The sequence below is a fragment of the Momordica charantia genome, assembly GCF_013281855.1.
Source record: "Momordica charantia cultivar OHB3-1 chromosome 6 unlocalized genomic scaffold, Mcharantia_2.0 BLBB01000006.1, whole genome shotgun sequence".
Lineage (NCBI taxonomy): Eukaryota > Viridiplantae > Streptophyta > Magnoliopsida > Cucurbitales > Cucurbitaceae > Momordica > Momordica charantia.
In genome coordinates this window covers 31,516,392-31,534,736 of record NW_028275164.1, presented here as the reverse complement: position 1 = coordinate 31,534,736, position 18,345 = coordinate 31,516,392, and the positions used below count along the sequence as shown (strand labels likewise).

At 35.6% G+C, this 18,345-nt stretch overlaps 2 protein-coding genes across 4 annotated transcripts; one reads left to right on the top strand and one right to left on the bottom strand.

Moving 5' to 3' along the window:
- Positions 1-974: 974 nt before the first annotated feature.
- LOC111026015 (replicase polyprotein 1ab protein) lies at positions 975-10,807 on the bottom strand. The gene is made up of 4 exons (XM_022303979.2): positions 10,319-10,807; positions 9,799-9,852; positions 5,660-5,785; positions 975-1,555 (listed from the first exon to the last, which is right to left on the bottom strand). The coding sequence occupies exons 1-4, from the start codon at positions 10,679-10,681 to the stop codon at positions 1,376-1,378; spliced, it is 723 nt and encodes a 240-aa protein (XP_022159671.1). The 5' UTR covers positions 10,682-10,807; the 3' UTR covers positions 975-1,375.
- Positions 10,808-11,225: 418 nt separating this feature from the next.
- On the top strand, positions 11,226-17,562 carry SWC2 (DNA binding protein SWC2). Of its 3 annotated transcripts, none has more exons than XM_022303930.2 (12): positions 11,226-11,736; positions 11,868-11,937; positions 12,307-12,378; positions 12,463-12,506; positions 12,585-12,840; positions 13,592-13,667; positions 13,777-13,896; positions 13,989-14,057; positions 14,698-14,740; positions 15,743-15,808; positions 16,770-16,968; positions 17,065-17,562. In XM_022303930.2, the coding sequence occupies exons 1-11, from the start codon at positions 11,666-11,668 to the stop codon at positions 16,957-16,959; spliced, it is 1,077 nt and encodes a 358-aa protein (XP_022159622.1). In that variant the 5' UTR covers positions 11,226-11,665; the 3' UTR covers positions 16,960-16,968; positions 17,065-17,562. The 3 variants fall into 3 exon arrangements, with proteins under 3 accessions (XP_022159622.1, XP_022159623.1, XP_022159624.1); XM_022303931.2 differs by having other exon boundaries at positions 17,056-17,562; XM_022303932.2 differs by having other exon boundaries at positions 17,050-17,562.
- Positions 17,563-18,345: the final 783 nt, after the last annotated feature.

Genomic DNA, 18,345 nt, shown 5'->3' with positions numbered 1-18,345 from the left:
TACGTCACTTTTAGGCTTCCCCATTTCCATGATTCGTTTTTTTTTTAATTATGGCATATTATCTTTTCAATAAACGACATATACCATAGTTAACACATAATTATTATTTTGCTACCGTGGTTGTAGGTAGCGTGAAACGTAAAGTGACATCATCCCTTAAGAAACGACCTACAATTTTCCAAGTATTATTATTATAAATAGTTTGGTAATTGATATATATTTAGAATAAGTTTAAAATAAAACATTATTTAAAAATAGTTGTCATTTTTGGGTTTCTAGCCTCTTCTAAGGTAGGGACCTCGTCCCATTCTCCATTTTTGCAAACTTTCTCATCAAATTTTACATAAATTGTGCTCTATGGGAGGAATTATTTTCCTATTTCTTATTTTTATTTTTTAAAATAATTTCTTAATTAAATAATTTTTTAAAGTTAATCCTCATTGATTTCTTAAATCACCTAATAAAAATAATATAATATTTCATCTTAAGTCTAATAAGAAAAACTTCAGTCTTTTCCCCTCGAGCTTGTTATCTAAAAATCAATGTTTCTCTAAACTACTCATCAATGAATCAACAACCAAACAAATCCTCTTAGGTTACAACCAAACAAACAAATCATCTCGAGTAACATTCTCAGTTCTCACTTTTCTCATTTTTAACAAACATTTTCAAAATCGTGTATAAAATTAGAAACAACGAAATCAAATTTCTTGCTTATTCTTTCTTATTTCCATTTCCACTTTTTTTTCTCAAAAATATATATAAAAATATTACTTAATCACTTTAAACTTATAAAATGCACAATAAATATAAATAAGTAAAACATAATATTTTTTAACATTTAATTTAGAACATTAATTTTCGTATAAAACTTTTCTAAAAAGTAGAAAACTAAAAAAATCAAGAATAAAAAAAAATTGCCATAATGCAGTTCTATTTCTTCTTTGATAAGAAAGAAAAAAAAACAAGAAATATGAATGTTACTAAACGGGTCATTAATTAATCCAATTTACAACTCGAGGCTCTAGTTGGACAATAATACTAATTCATCGGCTCTAGTGACATTTGTTACAAGATAAAAATGAAGAAATTCCAAAGAAAGACCGTTTCTATCACTCCAATAGAAGTGAGGATAGTATATTTCAGAAATGATCCAGCACCTGTGGACTTCGCATTTATGTACCATATCATGTATTGATACTACAAACAAATGCTGCCAAACTACATCAGTAACTATCAAGGGAGAAGAGAAGACGCACGAACATGAAACTTCAATGACTCCAAGTTATGGTCGTTGGTAACTCTATCTTCATTTTGGTCACGGCGTGCCTGTCGATAAAGGTGGTCGAGCGATTCACCATCCGTTCTAGCTTTGTCATTTCTCCTCAAACTCCACGTCAATAACATTGGGTTGTGACTTAGAACCAGAATTACCTTTTCTTGAATTGTATTCCCCTTGGCCTTTAGGCTGCCACACTATGTTTCCACAGCCACTGCAGGAAATAATTTGGTTCTTGTACCCAGCAAACTCCCTATTACAGGCAGGACAAGTACCCTATACAAAATTTTTCAGACATCAATTGGGTAATATTCATACAACAAAAGAAAGAAAATAAACAGATATAAAAACTTTAAAAGTATAATGATTGAGGGAGGAACAGTTTTACTAGTCAACCAAGGTGTCCTTGGTCCAGCACCTCCACAAGGTAATGTCGATATAGGCAAAATCCAGTTTTAAATCACCTCATACAATATAAATATAATATCTTCAGAAATCAAATCATCCCGACTAATGTTAAACAAATTTGTCCCATATCGAACACTAAAGAGACCTTATTGCAGTCACAGGGCTGGGACTTCAGATTGAAGAGAACTTCTGTGGCATAGAAATGAAAGAAGGCTTCATTTTTTCCTTGAAACTTAACCCTAACTAGGCTAGGCTACGAAGGGACAGAGTAGTTTGGAACCTCAAGAATAAGGGTTCCTTTTCTAGCATATCAGTGACGTTTAATATGATGGAAAAACGGAGATTCATATTGTTTGGAAGAGCCACCTCCTATTTAAAATGGATGGCATTTAATTCCAATATTTTGTAGTTGGGCTTATGAAATAGGTGGGCTTGGATATCCAATTTTTGCTTGCACATGACACAAACATCAATATTGGAGAGAGAGCTAGCATCTGGAACCTCTTTCGGATGTTATCTTTTGTGTTGATGCTCTTGTGATTTCTCCCATAAAAAAAGAACATGACTGATTTAGGAGGTACTTTTCCTCTCATTGTTTAGTGGTGGTTCGTAAAATTGGTATTGCCTCTTTAATAAATCTTTGTTAACTGAGCTGTCCGAGAAAAATTTTGATGGATACTGGGGCCATTCCCATTTATCTGCCCTTACATTGGGAATCATGAGAGGAAGGGTTTCCAAAAAAGTGTCCAGTCAACTGGTTCGTCATCATGAAAATTTCTGTGGAATTCCAAGTCCCAAAATAAACAGGGATTGTTCCAAGACACACGAACAAAAGCTGAGACATAGCTGGAAAGGGCAAAGGAAAATCATATACTCTTCTCCAACTTCTCTAAATAAAGAGAGAGCATCAAGGCCATAGCAGCAGTCACAGAACTAGCCTTACTAGGCAATGGAAAATGAGGGTAAGATTTTTTTTTAGTAAAATGCAAAAGAAAGTTGTGAGGAACTTTTTGATGATAAATTATTAAATTGGTAGTGGAAGAAGTACTAGATTCTAGAATATGAATATACGAGTCGGGTAGTACAAGAACCTCCAAAACTATTATTCAAATTGACCAAATCCCTCCTTAAAGAATGGGATAGTGGCAGATTTTTCAGGACAGGGGGACTTCCTACTGAAATCTTAGTTTTATTTGGCCTCTGATGATTATTGAAATAGATAATTAGTCTACTCTCGTTCTATTACTTGAAATACAGAAGACAGCCAATCTAGGATCTTAGTTCTTTCGGCTTCTGTATGATAATTTTGATGGTGTGGCTACTCTCCCTAAGACTGGCAATCCGGGAGATCCTAAATAATTCAGGTATTCACTCTTTTCTTTTCCTTTTTTAACATTCAAAGATACAAACTCCCGTGGAGTGAAGGTGAAAAGACATAAAGGAGATAAAATACATTTATCATCAAATGTTCCTCACAACTCAGGTGTTCACTCTTGCAGTTCCTTTTTCTCTTTCTTAACAGAATGCATATTATGCATCAGAATTCAGAATATATTCAGGCATATTTGGCTTTTTGGAACTCTTGAAGAAGATCAGATTTTTCTAATGAAACCTACTGCTGGGTGGGTAAATACAACAGATGTCATCTAGAGAAAAGACGTCCTACTCTAGAATATTTGTTCTGTAAAAGTCAAAGCCATCTTTTTTTTCCACTGTCCCTATGCTCAAAGTATTTGATGTCCTTTCTCCAGCAAATAGTTTAGAAATTTGAATCAAGAGAAATCATAGAATGTCCAAGAATGTTTAAAGAAAGCAAGGGAAATTGGAAACTGCTTAACTAAAAGCTTCCCTTTGGAGCTCTCTATTTGTAACCACAATTCTTTTTTTTTTTTCTAATAAGAAACCGAACTTTTCATTGAGAAGAATGAAAACAAAACAGAACTACAAAGGTATACAAAAAACACAGCCCCGAGAAAGGAAGCCAGACTAGAGAAAGGGCTTCCAATCCAAAAGAATAGGACCTAACTGATAATTACAGAATACATTCGAAACGGACCCCATAAAGAGACATTAAACCTTATGAGATCCCAAATGAGATTCCAAACAAACTCCCACTCTCTTTCCACCCCCCTAAAGATTCTATTGTTTCTTTCCATCCAAATACCCCACAGGAAACTCTCTTTCTCGCAGAAGGGGGAAAACAACAACACTTCCTCCAGCATCGACACCCACCCTCTATGACAAGCCCAAGAATTTCAAAAGTCTCCAAGAACCAGCCCCAAATGTTCTGGGCAAACTAGCACTGGCATAAAATATGATCAAGGTCCTCGGATTCCCGCTTACAAAGAACGCACCAATGTGGCCCCAAGTAAGAAGAAGAGCGCTTCTGAATACGATCCACGGTGTTGACCTTCCCAAGTAAGACCTGCCACATGAAAAATTTAATCTTCTTCGGGATCTTCACTTTCCACAGCGAGGTAAACACAAGGGCCGCAGGGGGAGAATCAGGGGAACATAAGAGCTTAAAGAAAGAACGGGAAGAGAAGCCCCTAGAAGGGTTAGGGGACCAAACACGAGAGTCCTTCCTATCACAAGAGAGAGAAATTGCAGAGAGCATGTGGATCAATTCAGACACATCTCGAGTCTCTCTATCAGTTAAAGACCGAGAGAGGCCCAGAGATAAAGACAACCCATCCCCCCATTCCCCAACATCGAGGCCATCGAGTGCAGTCTTCTGTCTGACAAATGAAAAATACGAGGAAACAAAAAACAAAGAGGCTTTTCTCCCACCCTAAACCACAATTCTTCTTTTTATCAATGCCAATTGGAGGAAATTTTCAGTAGTCCTATTTGCTCTCACAAGTTGATTCCTAATCACACATTGTAATTTTTCTCATTTAGAGGAAGTTTGGTCTCTTATAAAAAAAATAAAGAAAGGCACAAAAGGGAGAATTGTCTCTTCAACTTCCTACAATCAAATATTAGTGCATTTCCTACTTTGTAGTGTGTACACAACTCCTGGCATGAAAAATTCGTGCAATAAGTTCATTCTATTCACTTTAAGTGAAGAAGAGCTTCAAAATGAAGTTGCATTAAATGCACTGTCTCATTTATGGCGAATTCAAGTTACATTAATGGAACTCAAAGTTGAGCTCAAGATGCGATGCGTTAAATGAACTCAAGTGCAACTCAAGCTTATGGAAGAAAAATCAAGCAACTAGCACTCCATTTAATGAAACAAGACTTGAAGTACTTCAAACTTGTTCAAGCTCCACTTCTTACTCCTAGAGGTTACCCACTCTTGATTTTTCTGATGCAGAAGTTTAATTCTCAGATTTATTGTGCATTTTTATTGTAATCTTTTGTTTCAAGACTTTCCATTACACTTTAGGTTATTTTAGCTAGTGGTCTATAATGGCAAGTTTTGGAGGTTACAACCTTAAATCAACTTTATTGGCTTGTTTTAGGTTATAAAGCTGTGAGATGTATTGCAATTCATACTCGAGATTTAAGATTTGAGATTTGAGATATATGAAATTTGAGCTTATTGACCTTGAGTATCTCCCATGCAATGCACGCCAGAATCATTCAAGTAACCTTGATCAAACTAACTCGTGAAGGGATTCAAATCTTAAGTTTAGAAACAAGTTTTCTTACTCTTAATCTTGATCATCCAAGTAAATCCGTTCTAACTTCTTCCTTGTAGTTTTAGCATTTGTGATCTAGAAATTTGCATAATCATAAGGGTTCTTAGATTCATTGGTTAGAGTTTTCTTATCAACTCCCCACTAAAATATCATTAATTTTAGTAATCATTAAAAGGTATTATTATGTGGCTTCTTAACAAAAGTGTTTGCACAATTTTGAGCTACAACTAGAAAAATCATCACAGAAAGCTAATAAGATATTGGTTATTACACAAATGCACACTCTCACACATACAACAGAAAATGATGAGCAAGGTGGAATTACCTTTATTATAAGGCTATTGGCAAAAGTCCCAATGAGAAGTGGACCGGCAAAAGGTAGTATCCACGTTGCAAATATTAAGAATCGGAAAAGCCATCCAGATAATGCAAACCAAAGGAAGAATATTGTCTACAAGAAAATGAAAAGGTGAATTAGCAATGTGACACAGAATATTAGAAAGAAAAGAATAAATGAGGTTGGAGAAATTCTTTAAGCATCTTTATTCATAGTTTAATTCGGAGTATATTTAGGAGTTATAGTAGAAAACTAATTTTTAGTTGTAGAAAACTATAATATTTTGGCGAGCACTAAGTTAAAGACTCTTAAAAATTTTCTCTATTTGCGTCCTCGCATCTTGGTGGCCTGTTTTGTTTGTAGTTAGCTTGATCTCATTGTTGGCTTTTATTATTGTTCTTATTTTGTTTGTCATGTTTTTTGTTGAGCTTGGTATGTTGTCTTTTTCTTTCACTCTTTTTCTTTAACTCTAATATCTTGAAATCCAGATTTAAATGGATGACCCAAATGTCGTTCCAAGGATAGGTTAGTTTTAGTTTATTTGGTAAAACTAAAGAATGACCCAAATTTTGTTCCAAGGACAGGTTAGTTTTATCAAATACTTCATCCCTTCCAACTTAGCTCTAAATTCTACACTTCTCACAACACAGTCATGGGTGGTCATTTGGGATTTCTGCGCACATATAAAGGGCTCACTTCTAAGTTATATTGGCAAGGAATGAAAATGATGTTAAGAAAATGTGGATGAATATCCTATTTGTCAGCCAAATAAACCATGCATATGTCACCAGCAGATTGCTACAACCATTGCCTATCCACAGCAAGTACTGGATGGTACTATGGATTTTATAGAGGGACTACCATTATGGTTTAACGTTAAATGAAGTGATTGTGGACCAGCTTAGCAAATATGCTCATTTTTTGGCCTTTGACACCCATTTTCTGCTAAATCTATTGCCTCCATCTTCGTTAACGAAGTTGTTAGACTTCATAGGTTTCCCTTATCTATCTACTGTATCTTATCGTGATAAAGTTGTCCTCAATCATTTTTGGAATGAGTATTTTGATCGCATGGAACTCAACTTCAAGAGAGCACATCCCATCATCCCCAAACCAATGGCCAATTGGGGTACTGGCACTGTTTTTCTCGAGAGACACCTACTCAATAGTTGTATTGGTTATCATGGGTTGAGTATTGGAGTAATACCGCATTCTACTAATCCAAGTACTACTCTTTTCACATTATGTATGGTCATGCTCCTCCACTAACCAATATGGCCAATCAACTTTTTTCTCGAGAGACACCTACTCAATAGTTGTATTGGTTATCGTGGGTTGAGTATTGGAGTAATACCGCATTCTGCTAATCCAAGCACTACTCTTTTCAAATTATGTATGGTCATGCTCCTCCACTAACCAATATGGCCAATCAACTACAGGAATTGCGCTTTGGTAAATCAGATGGTTGATAGACATCAGGCTCTTTAAGATCTCAAGGACCACTAAACACAAGCTCAATAAAAAAAAATGAAGAAGCAAGATCAGCATAGGAGAGATTTAATTTGTGGAAGGCGACCTAGTTTACTTAAATCTTCATCCTCATCATTTGAACTCATTAGCAAGGTGCCATAATGAAAAGCTAGCTCCTAAGTATTAAGGTCTGTTCCATATTTTACAGCTTGTTGCATATAAATTGGAGCTCCCTCCTACTAATCAAATACATCCGGAGTTTTATGTTTATATTTCTCAATTGAAGAAAGCTCTTGACAATAGGATGATCCCTCAACCCCTTACTACACATTTGTCTCCCAAGTTTGAGTGACAAGTAGGGATGGCAAATAAACTCGCAGGTGCAATACCTCCGGACATCCTTGGTTTGACCAGAAATGGTGATCAAACCAAGGATGCCAAGCGAATCCTTGGTAAGGGACAGGGAAGGGTCTACCCTCCCTGACCCCACCTGGAATTTTATTTGTATTTTTTTATTTTTAATATTAATATTTAATAATTATATATACCTTTTCTTTAGGCATGAAAAAAAAACCCAACTTTTGCCTGTTATATTTAAAATGTGAGACAAGGAAAAAGAAAAAACCTAACCCTAACCCTAAATATCATAATCCTATGATTCCTATCTTCTTCTCTCTTCCACTTCATCACTCTTCCTTCTTCTTCACTCTTCTTTCAACTCCCCATAGTCGTGAACTACCCCATCAACTGCACTCGTCCATCGCAATTTTCGCCCATATATCGTCATTGTCTGTCCATCGTCACTATACATCCATTGCTACTACTTTGCCCATCTGTCGCCATTTTTTCTTGCCGTTAGTTCTACTATCTCCATTACAGCAGGGGAACCCATCCCCAGCCCGATAATTCCCGCTCCCGCTCCACTTCCAAAAATCAAGGATGATGGCTGGGAACTAATGTCCCCACGGGATGGGGATGGGAATGCCTCCCCGTCCCTACCCCATTGCCTCCCCGTTTCCATAATTCCACATGAAGGTTTATTCGAGGAAGGGCAAAAAAGGAAATTTAGCTCCAAATAGCAAATCGATGGCATGGTTGAATGTTTGAAAATGGAGTTACAACTTCCTTGGTCAATTATGTTATGTCTTTCATTATATTGTTGTGTTTTTGTGTGTAAGAACTAGGTTTAGTTTTAATTTGTGTGTGAAGTCTAGTATTATCTTTTCATTATTTCAATGAGAAGTTGTATCTTTGTTAAAAAATATATATATATATTGTATGTGAAGTCTATAAATGGTGTGGAGAGACTAATGACCCTCTTGAATTGGTTGTTGGCTTGATAGGTTGTAATTCCTTCTTGTGATCTCCCTGAGTAAGGGATGCTTATCACTTCCATGATGCTTTTAAGAACTGGGATGATTTTTGGCAGCATCTCATATGGCCATTGGCCTCTCTCCTTCCTTCTAAGATTGTATAAACTCGTGTCCATTGGATGGATCTAGTTCCACTTCCAAATTATGCTATCTCATATACTAAAGCAGAAGACCTAATAGCTTAGGTACAAAATACCCGTAAAGAGGTTATCAAGAATCTGTCTAGTGTTGTGAAGGCCACAGAGTCCAGTGAGCACTTCAAAATTGGAATGGGTTCTTCTCCCTATTTTGTACTTTTAATTTCATATTATCAATGAAATTGTTTCTTCTAATATTATATAAAAAAGAGAGAGAGAGAGAGGTTCCTTTTAGGAAGATTTTGTCATAGTTTACTTACAGAAAGTATAATTCCCTTCTAGGCAATATAATAAACTCGAGCATAAGAAGATTGGACCTTGCAAAATGATTATGAATATTGGCTCAAATGTGCAATTAAAGAGGCCTTATCATTTTTTTAATATAACGTGTAGGGGTGGGAGATCAAACTCACAACCTCTTGGTTGGAGATTATGCCAATTACCGCTGAGCTATACTCACTTTGACATCATTTTTTTTATGACGGAAGAAAAGTTAAGGAGGAACAAAATCTTATTTACTACCTTGGATAGCTGATTCTAGATTTTTGTAATACTCTTTTTTGTAATTACAGTCAATTGGAGAGCTTTTTTGTACTCTCTTCAATTGTTTTATGGGCAGATACTTAGTCTTCCCTCCTTTGTTCACTAAGTTATTCTGCCTATATAGTATTGATAAGAGTAGATTACAAGTAAATACCAGGAACATATACAACACATCTTGGCATATTCAAGACTTAAGGAATTGGCACTCTTCATCCATCCAACCAATGATCTTGAAGAGTGAGATAAGACTATTTCAACAACAAAAGTACCTACTCTGGATGGACAATCTACACCTCATCGTTACCAATCATGGGAAAGCTCTGATTGTATAGTTGCTTTCAGCAGGGGTTCTCTCTACCCCGGCCCCTAGGCTGTTCTTTTGCCCCTTTGTCTAATGCATATTGATGTTTCTAATCAAAAAGAAAATAAAAATAAAATGTACTAATTTCTTAATGCCTGTAGGTCATTGTTATTTTCTTAAAAAATAAAGTGCAGTGAGTCGCATCATTGCCATTCTAAGAACACGTTAAACAGAGACCACCATTGACACCAATAATCTTAATAACAACAACGTATATCTAGAAGAGAAGCTTGTACCACGTACCACAAAACTTTTCCCTAATGGCGTGTCCATAAATTCATTGAGTTGCCTCCTATACTGCACAGACCAAGGGAAATACGGGTGAGTGAGATAAGGAACGGCACTGACATTAGAGCACTAAATAGGTAACAAAACAACAAAATTCAACAGACATTTTAAAGTGGTTCAAACAAAGGGTAGTAGTTCTAAAATGAGTAAAAGATTGGCACAGCTATGAATTAGGGGTTGAAAGCATCATAACATGCAAGAATACCCAAAATTACGGACAACAAAAAAAAGATATGATTTTCATTCCACTTCAGTGGAAACCAGCAAATTATAAATATCAAGACATCAAGCATTGATACTCGAACTGAATGCTAATCTTATAGAGAATTAATTAAGAACATATCAATCAGAAAACTAAAATATCAAAAGTTCCCTTCCACAATCAATGTTAACTCCGCAAGTTGGGACAAAACAAGGCCCTATCTACACAAATTCATTTCACAAACACGAATACCAATCAATCCGCAGTACAAACCCTTGGCCAATTTCTGCTAAAATCCAATGTAAAATTACGCCAACGCAATCCAATCCCGAACTCCCTATCAATCTCGCGCGCCCGCTCGGCCGCTGATTGGGCAACAGAGCTAACACGGCGCGATACAGAGTAGCGCCTGTCGAGGCGCTCCGCGGTTTTCCTCGCCTCGAATACGAATTTCTCGAAACCATCGTTGGCGCCTCGCCACACTTTATTCCAGGCCTCGCCAAAATCATCGCTGTTCCCGCGACGGTACGCCTGAACGAAGCCAACCCTCCGCAGAGGGATTGAGGGCCTCCTCCTCAGCCTTAACGGAGCTTGAAGCGGTGGCTGCCATGGCGGCAGAGCTGTTGAAGCTATCATTCCAAGTTGTATTGCAGTTGTTTGGATGGCCGCTTCTTCCACTGCAAGTTATGCGTGTTCGCTTGCTGGAAATGTCTCTATCGCTTCGGCAGCTCGTCTCTGCGGTCAGAATGTTTTTTCACGAAAAATAAACTTAAACCAATAATATTATATTACAGCAAATTTAATCAATACCTAAAATATCATATATTATAAACGAGATTGTGAGATCCCATCTCAAATATTGTATAAAAGAAAATAGTTATCTTTAAACTCAAATTTGATGTAACATATCCCTAATAAATCAATGCGAACTATTTCATTAACCTATATCTTTCATAGATGCTGTAAATTCAATCTCCATTCTAAAAAATTAATTAAAATAAAATGAAGAGACTAAAATAATCCCATTTAACTAAAATTATAAACCAAAATAGAAATTTTGAAGAAAGATATTAAAATGAACTAAAATTGAAAAGTTACCGGGTCACAAGTGTTTTCTTTGGTTTTTTTTTCACTTCAAAAAGAAAAAAATATTTTCCCTTTTTTAATGCCTCTATAATCCTTTTCCCCGCCGTTCCCGCCTTCACTCGCCACTTCACATTCACTCTCGGCGCCCCTTGTCGAACTCCGTTCCGTTCCGTTTATCCTAATTCCTATCCCTCCGACTCGCCCTGAAAAGTGTCATCAATCATATCGGATTTTTTCCATTTCTCTAATTTGTGCAGAACCATACCCATGGTGTAAACTGTAAACAGGGGTTAAGGTGGAGCACTATCGAATTCTATCGCCCAAAATTTCTCGCGCTTCATTGTTTTGTTACGTTACGCCAGATCGTCTTAAGTTATCGTCACTGTCCGATTCGAGTTCCGACAACCAGTGGGTACTCGTAATCCACTATCGCTTCTCCGCCACCGGTTGCCGGCTGTGTTTTCTCTACGTTATTGGAATAATCAGTCTTGAACTTCATTCTCCGGCAATCTTTTGTGGGTTCTTTTTCCAGTCATGGAAACCACCAAAGAAGAAGATGCTCCCGTTTTTCTTGATCGTTCTTCTCGGTTGACTAGAGGAAAGAGGTGAGGGACAACTTTCCTATCTTTTCTTTTATCTTCTTGGGGATGGATTTGATTGCAAATTGGCAACAAGATTGATGCAAAATGTTCCAATTGGTATGTATTTATGAATGGGGTATTCTTGTTGGTTATAGGATGACCAGGCTGCTTGATGAGGAAGTCGAAGAAGACGAGTTGTTTTGGAATCAGGAAGCTCTGAAAGAGGTACTTTGGAAATAATCTTTTTTACTTAATCTCTGCGCACCATATGATATTATAGTAATTTTTCTTCTTCTTTTTTTTTTTTTGGCTTTTTGGTGGTTAACTGTAACACCATGGTGCAATTATGCAATGTTTTTCATTTTCTCCCCCATTTAATGTCCAATTTTGAAGATTTCGCTGAATTTGATCCTGTACACATTCACTTAGATTTCATTATACTGTCGAATTTCCGTCTTATGACGCCATGATCTGGTCCGTCTGGACGGCCTCCGTTAGATTGGGGACATGTGTCCACTAAATGATGAGGATTGTGTTTTCTTGACTGAATTGATTATCTTTTCTGAACTTGTAAATCTTCAAAACACGCTGCAGGAAGAGAATGATGATGAATATGAAGAAGAACCTGAGATTGCTGATGAATTTGATAGTGATTTCAATGAAGATGTGAGTTCTGTTTCAGTTCCCTAACCCTGTCACAACATGTATTTATGGTCAAATAAATCCTCTTTGGCTATATTTTCTTGATAGGAGTCCGAACCAGAGGAAGAAGCTGAGAATGAAGCAGATGACAGGTTTTACTTTTATCTTCTCCAAAATGCTTGGAGGTTGGATTAGAAATATTTATTTTTTAAAATTGGGTTTTCTTCTAGGACACAAACAAAGAAGCGACTAATATTTCCGGGAAAGACTTCTTCAAAGAAAAAGAATAAAAAGAGAGCTGTTTCGAAAATAGAGACGCCTTCTAAAGATGAAGCATCAACTGATCACTCTACACCTCCTGAACATCATGATACACCAGATGATACTGAAGTGGAGAGAACGGTGAGGAAATCCACTAGAACTTCAGTTATTGTTAGGCAAGCTGAGAGGGATGCTATTCGTGCGGCTTTGCAAGCCACAATGAAGGTGAGTCCTGAATACTTGGTTTGTTGGAGTGGTTTGAGATTTTCTTGAAAGCAGTTTCTTGTTTTGAATATTGTGATGCTATGATGGAGTAGAAACTTTTATTTGGTTCATATTCTCTTCAACTACTTGAAATTTTTTTATCATCCTCTCAATTTCTTAGTCATTTGTTGTGTCATGTTAATGAGCATCCATTTCAATCTTGAGATCCATTATGTGTTTAAGAGATGAGATGAAATGAGAAAAAAATCCTGCATAAGGGAAAAAAATTAAAAATATAAGACAGAATCTTTTGAGTTCTAATGAGTTCTAATGGTATCAGTTCCAAAAGGTGCAGCAGACCGCTTCCACTTTTTATTGCAAAGTTGATATTCTTCCTTTTTTGTACTTAGACTTACTCTTAGGTGGTAATCCTAAAAGCACAGATTTTTGGCACCTGGTTCTTGAAAAAGTATCTAAGAAGTTAGATAGGTGGAAACGTTTCCATCTATCTAGGGGTGGAAGATGCTTTGCTTTCTTCTAATCCAAGTCTTCTACATACGAGCCTTTATTGCCTTACCAAATGAATACACTGTTCTGTTTATGTGGTTCTAATTATTAATCGCATATTTTTTCCTTTCCCAAGAAGTTCCTATCCTGCTTCTTGTCCTGCAATGTGTAATATTACTCTAATGTTTACCATCAAATAATTTTCACAAAATCACTGTTTACAGTATTAGATATGAGTGAGATTGTATCCTTTCTTGTCTACTAGCCAATAAAGAGGAAAAATCCAGGCGAGGAGAAGAAGATGAGTCAGGAAGACATGCTTCTTGAAGCTGCTCAAACAGGTGAAACTGATGGCTAATGTATGTTGTTGTAACTTGATACTCTGGATGATACTAGTAGGAATGCTCTCATTTTTCTCTTGGATTAATATTTCAAACTTCCATATCTAAGAAATCATGAACTTGAGGAATTTGGAGCGTGTTTTGGCAAGGGAAGAAGAAGTCAAAAAGAGAGCAATTGTGCATAAAGATGTGTACAGTGGTCCACGGATACGATACTTATCAATAAGTGGTACCTTCTGAAGTGCAATTGAAATTTTGTGTTCTTTCAGATAAGAACTGTCCATGTTTGGAATTAGGTAATATTGATGTGTTTTGTTGCAGGTTGCTCGTATCTAGAGTTTAGTAAAGGATCATCATTTCAGGCAGAGCTTTCAACCGCATCAGTTCCATGTAATTACTTGTACATGATCATCCACTTTAGTTATAAAACAGCAAATCATCAAGCATTGTTAGCTCCAAAAATTTGTCTGATATCCTGCTTCCTTGTATTTGTCATGGTAAAAAAAATTGTTTACTGCCAAAAAGAAAAAAATGGATCTTGTTCGGGCCAGTACATCCCCCCCCCCCCTCCCCCCCACAATTGGAGTGACCCTCTCGTAAGCTTATTTGGTTCCTCTTTTTTTAATTATTATTATTTTTTTAATTTTTACATCTTTTCAAATTTTCAATGAATAGTAAGATTTCTTATGAGAAAAAAGTGTGATTTACCCTTCTAAATATGATGAGTTAAATCTTAGTTCTGACTTCTGAGAGAGTTCTGACTTCTGAGAGCTAATGTCCCTTGGAATGTGCTTGTAAGGTGTCAAATTCATTTCATTAAGTTCTTGGTTCTTTTTTCCTCTTCCTTTGTACTCAAAGATGATCAGGTTTTAATGTAAATTATGTAATCCTTTGTCCTCTATCTTCTGCAATGCATATGAAATTGGAAAACATTGAGACTTGAGAGAATCTAGTATACTTTTGTGCACTGTAAGTTTCTTTAAAATTTTAGCACCTAAGTATTTTTTCTCTCTTCCCTTTTTCTGTACAGATCCAGAGAAAAATGTATGTGTGATAACTGGTTTGCCTGCGAGGTAGGATCTCAATGCTATTTGTTGCTTCTTAAATTTTTTTTCTTTTTTTTTTCTAATAAACAGAAAGATGTATATTCAGAAAGGAAAGGAAAGGAACACCCTAATGGCGAGGGACGAGAAGGTCCCTGCTCGAGAACGAACTACATATGAAATAAGAGGCTGCCAATTTGACAAAATCAACAAAATCTATAATTACAAAAGAATTTCTAGTGATTTGAGCACCACTAAGAAGCATTGTGCTGAACACAATACTACAGAAGAAAAAAATAAATCTAAAGCAGTGAACTTATCTTAAAAAATGCGCTGACTTCTGTCCCTTCCAAATATGCCAAAGAAGAGTTCTAACTGCATATTTCCACAAATTTTCTTAAATTCCAACCCCAATGGCCTCCAAAACCCAATCCTTTATTTTAAAAAGGCAAACATAAAGAAAGGCCAACCTCACAAAGAATAAAAGACCAACCTTTGGAGGCAAAGTTGCAATGTAAGAAAAGATGATTTATATCTTCCCTCGGAACAAAGGCAGCAAACAGAGGGAGAAAGGGTCCAAGCCTTCTTATATTTTGTTCTTATTTTCCTATTCCAAAGAAAAGGTTCAAGTGATTGTTCTGACGTTCTTTTAATCTGAAAAAATAAAAGTTCAAATGCTTCATGAATCATGATGATGTAGTTTATAAGCCTAGTTCAATTGTCCTCAATCGGAAGCCAACATGGTCTAATTCCTTCGTATTTGTTGTATAATAGAAATCATTAAAGATAGATAGGTCAGTGGTTTTGGATAGAGCAGAAGAAGTCTTATCCTTGTTTTTTTAAATAGTAGTAGATGAAGGTGCAATCCTCAGACCTTAATACACCGCAGAAACAGAGTTACCTTATGCAATTAAAGGAACTTCAGTTTTCTGCACGGTATTGCTCTTAAAACAGTAATTAAGTCGGGTATTAAGAACTTGATAATTCTGCAGCCTACTGCTCTCTCTTGTAATTACTGCTTTTATGCTGCAGGTATCGTGACCCAAAAACAGGGTTACCTTATGCAACTAAAGAAGCTTTTAAGACAATCCGTGAACGGTATAGTTCTTATCGCTTATTTTGGAGTCTTGATTTCTTCATTATATGATACTAGAATCTATCTACTTGTCTCTTCATTTCATTTTCTTCCAGCATAAGAATCATTTCTTGATTGTATTATATGTCAATTTTGTTTTTAACCCAACAAAGAAGCTGGAGGGTGACTGATGATACAAGTTCAGAAAAAATTGACTAATTTATCTTTCCTCGCCATATCTTAGCTTTCCATCGCTTCATTGTGGTGTGACTGGTAAGGACAAAGAACTGCTTTATTAGTTTCCCAAAATATATGTACAACCAAGTCCAGGAATCCTAGCCTTCATAAATAGGCTTACAAGGATAACTACTTAACTACATAAACTGTCAGATAACTAACAAGTCATAATTCATAAATAAGAAAGTAACTAATAAAACCATACGTACTAACTTAACTAACTGAAAAATCAAACAAAATACAACTAATATACAAGTGTACCCAAAGGAGCCTACATCAATTCTCTCCCTCTTAAAAGAAAACATCAGTTTCCAATCATGATTCGTGGCTCATCAAGAGTGTAATAAGTGGCCAGGTCAAAAATATTATAGACATTTGAGATATTAAGATCAGAAGTCAATATGACTTGAGCATTAAGTTCCACTCTTTTGAGTATTCGGTGTGGCCCTGCCCGGCCTTTTTCTTTTTGAGTTTATTATAAGGGACTATAGGGAACTTGTTTAGTCGTAGATGGTAATTCAGAGGTCATGGTAATTGGTAACCTGTTTCTTCTAAAGGTGTCTGTGGTCAATGATAACTCAGAGGTTAATAGTATTAAAAAAACTGGAGTTAATGCCTTTTTTCTTTCTTTTTATTATCTGCGTTGATTCGTAAAGTGAATGTTCTCGAAGCTCTTTCTCTACTTGGTTACCCCAAATTGATCCTTTTATCCTTTGATAACACTTGAGTGTCTAATTGCTGATGCAGTTTTGCGGATGATGGTATGGGAGCCAAGAAGGACATGGATATGGGATATTTATTTGCTTCGCTTTCTGGTAAAGGATTCTCAGCAAGGCGGAAGAGATCAATGCTGCAAAATAAAAACAGAATGCCCTACTTACGCCACTTTTCTCGTTTTCGCCAAATTCCAGCCATTGATTCTGAACTTTCTGATTAGTTTTTCAAGGTAATCTTTTACTGGCAAACTTTTTAACACCCATTCTACCGTCTGATGATCATGAACTATTATTATTATTATCTTATATAGCCATAGTTTGTTCAGGGATGGGACCAGACGTGAGGGGAGGCAGTGTTTTGATTTTCAGTGCTTGGAGACATTGGCTCTGATGAACTTAGAAACTGGAATATAGAAACCGAATTTTCCTACTCCATAGGTTTCATTTCGAGGGAATTTCAGAACCTAACACCTGCAGTTTCAGGGGCCCTTTTGGGCTTCGCAACAATTCACCATCTCTATAGTTGTTTAGTCCACTATTGTTATGCTACCATTGCAAGCCAGGTTCTTCTTAAGTACTTGGACATTTCCCCTGAATAACTGTTTCGGACAGTTTCTGGATGTGTTCTCGATAATCAGAACTTAGTTAGGAGTAGATGTTATTTACCACTAAGTTAGGCTCGTTTTAGCTTCAAATCTTGTTCCTATATTGTTCTTTTTGTTTGGATTTTTCTATCCAAGCCACTGTAATCTTGTTTAAGATGTTGTCATATGTATTCTGATATTTTGAAAATGAAAATGGAAGAAACCTATAAATTGTTTTTAGAGACTTAAACAAAATTGTGTTTTGTTTGTTTCATAGACTCACTCAAATGGAAAGAATGGGAGGGAGAGAGGGAACAACTATGGAGAGAGAAAAAGAGTGACAATGAGAAGAATGGTTCTCCGTTCTAATTTTAAATTGGAAATCATATAAATTTTAAATAATTATCTTTAAAATATTTATAAGTTATCGACAATAAATTTCACAACTTTTACCAGCATGTCTATTTTAGTTATTATAGTCAAATTATAACAATTTAATACTAATTTACAAAACACCATAACTTGTTTTTTTTTTAATATTTATAATTGAAATGTACTGAACACTCATTTAATAATATATTTTTAATGTACCAAATTAAATATTTTTTAAAGAGAAATTTAATGAAATAATCTAGAAACGATTGATTAAAACTAGGGTATTAAATATTCTACAACTCCAAAATTTTCATTAATAAAAAAACAAATAAAAATTTTCATATATGTAAAAATTTGAATAGTTTTCTTTTATTAATAACTTAAATTCTGTATTTATATTTTAATAATATCTCTCCACATTAATATTTTATCCATTCTATCAATATTTTCATAAAATTGAACTAGTGTTCACAAATCTCTTGTTAATTGTACAAAAAAGAAAAAAAATTGAGACCTAAAATTAATGTTCGACATTTTTGTAGAGTTGGAAACTCCAGTTGGAAACTCCAACATTTATATTGAAATCAATTAAAACACATTATTTAATCTTATAATAATTAATTAATTTAGCAATTGTGCTTGCCTCTA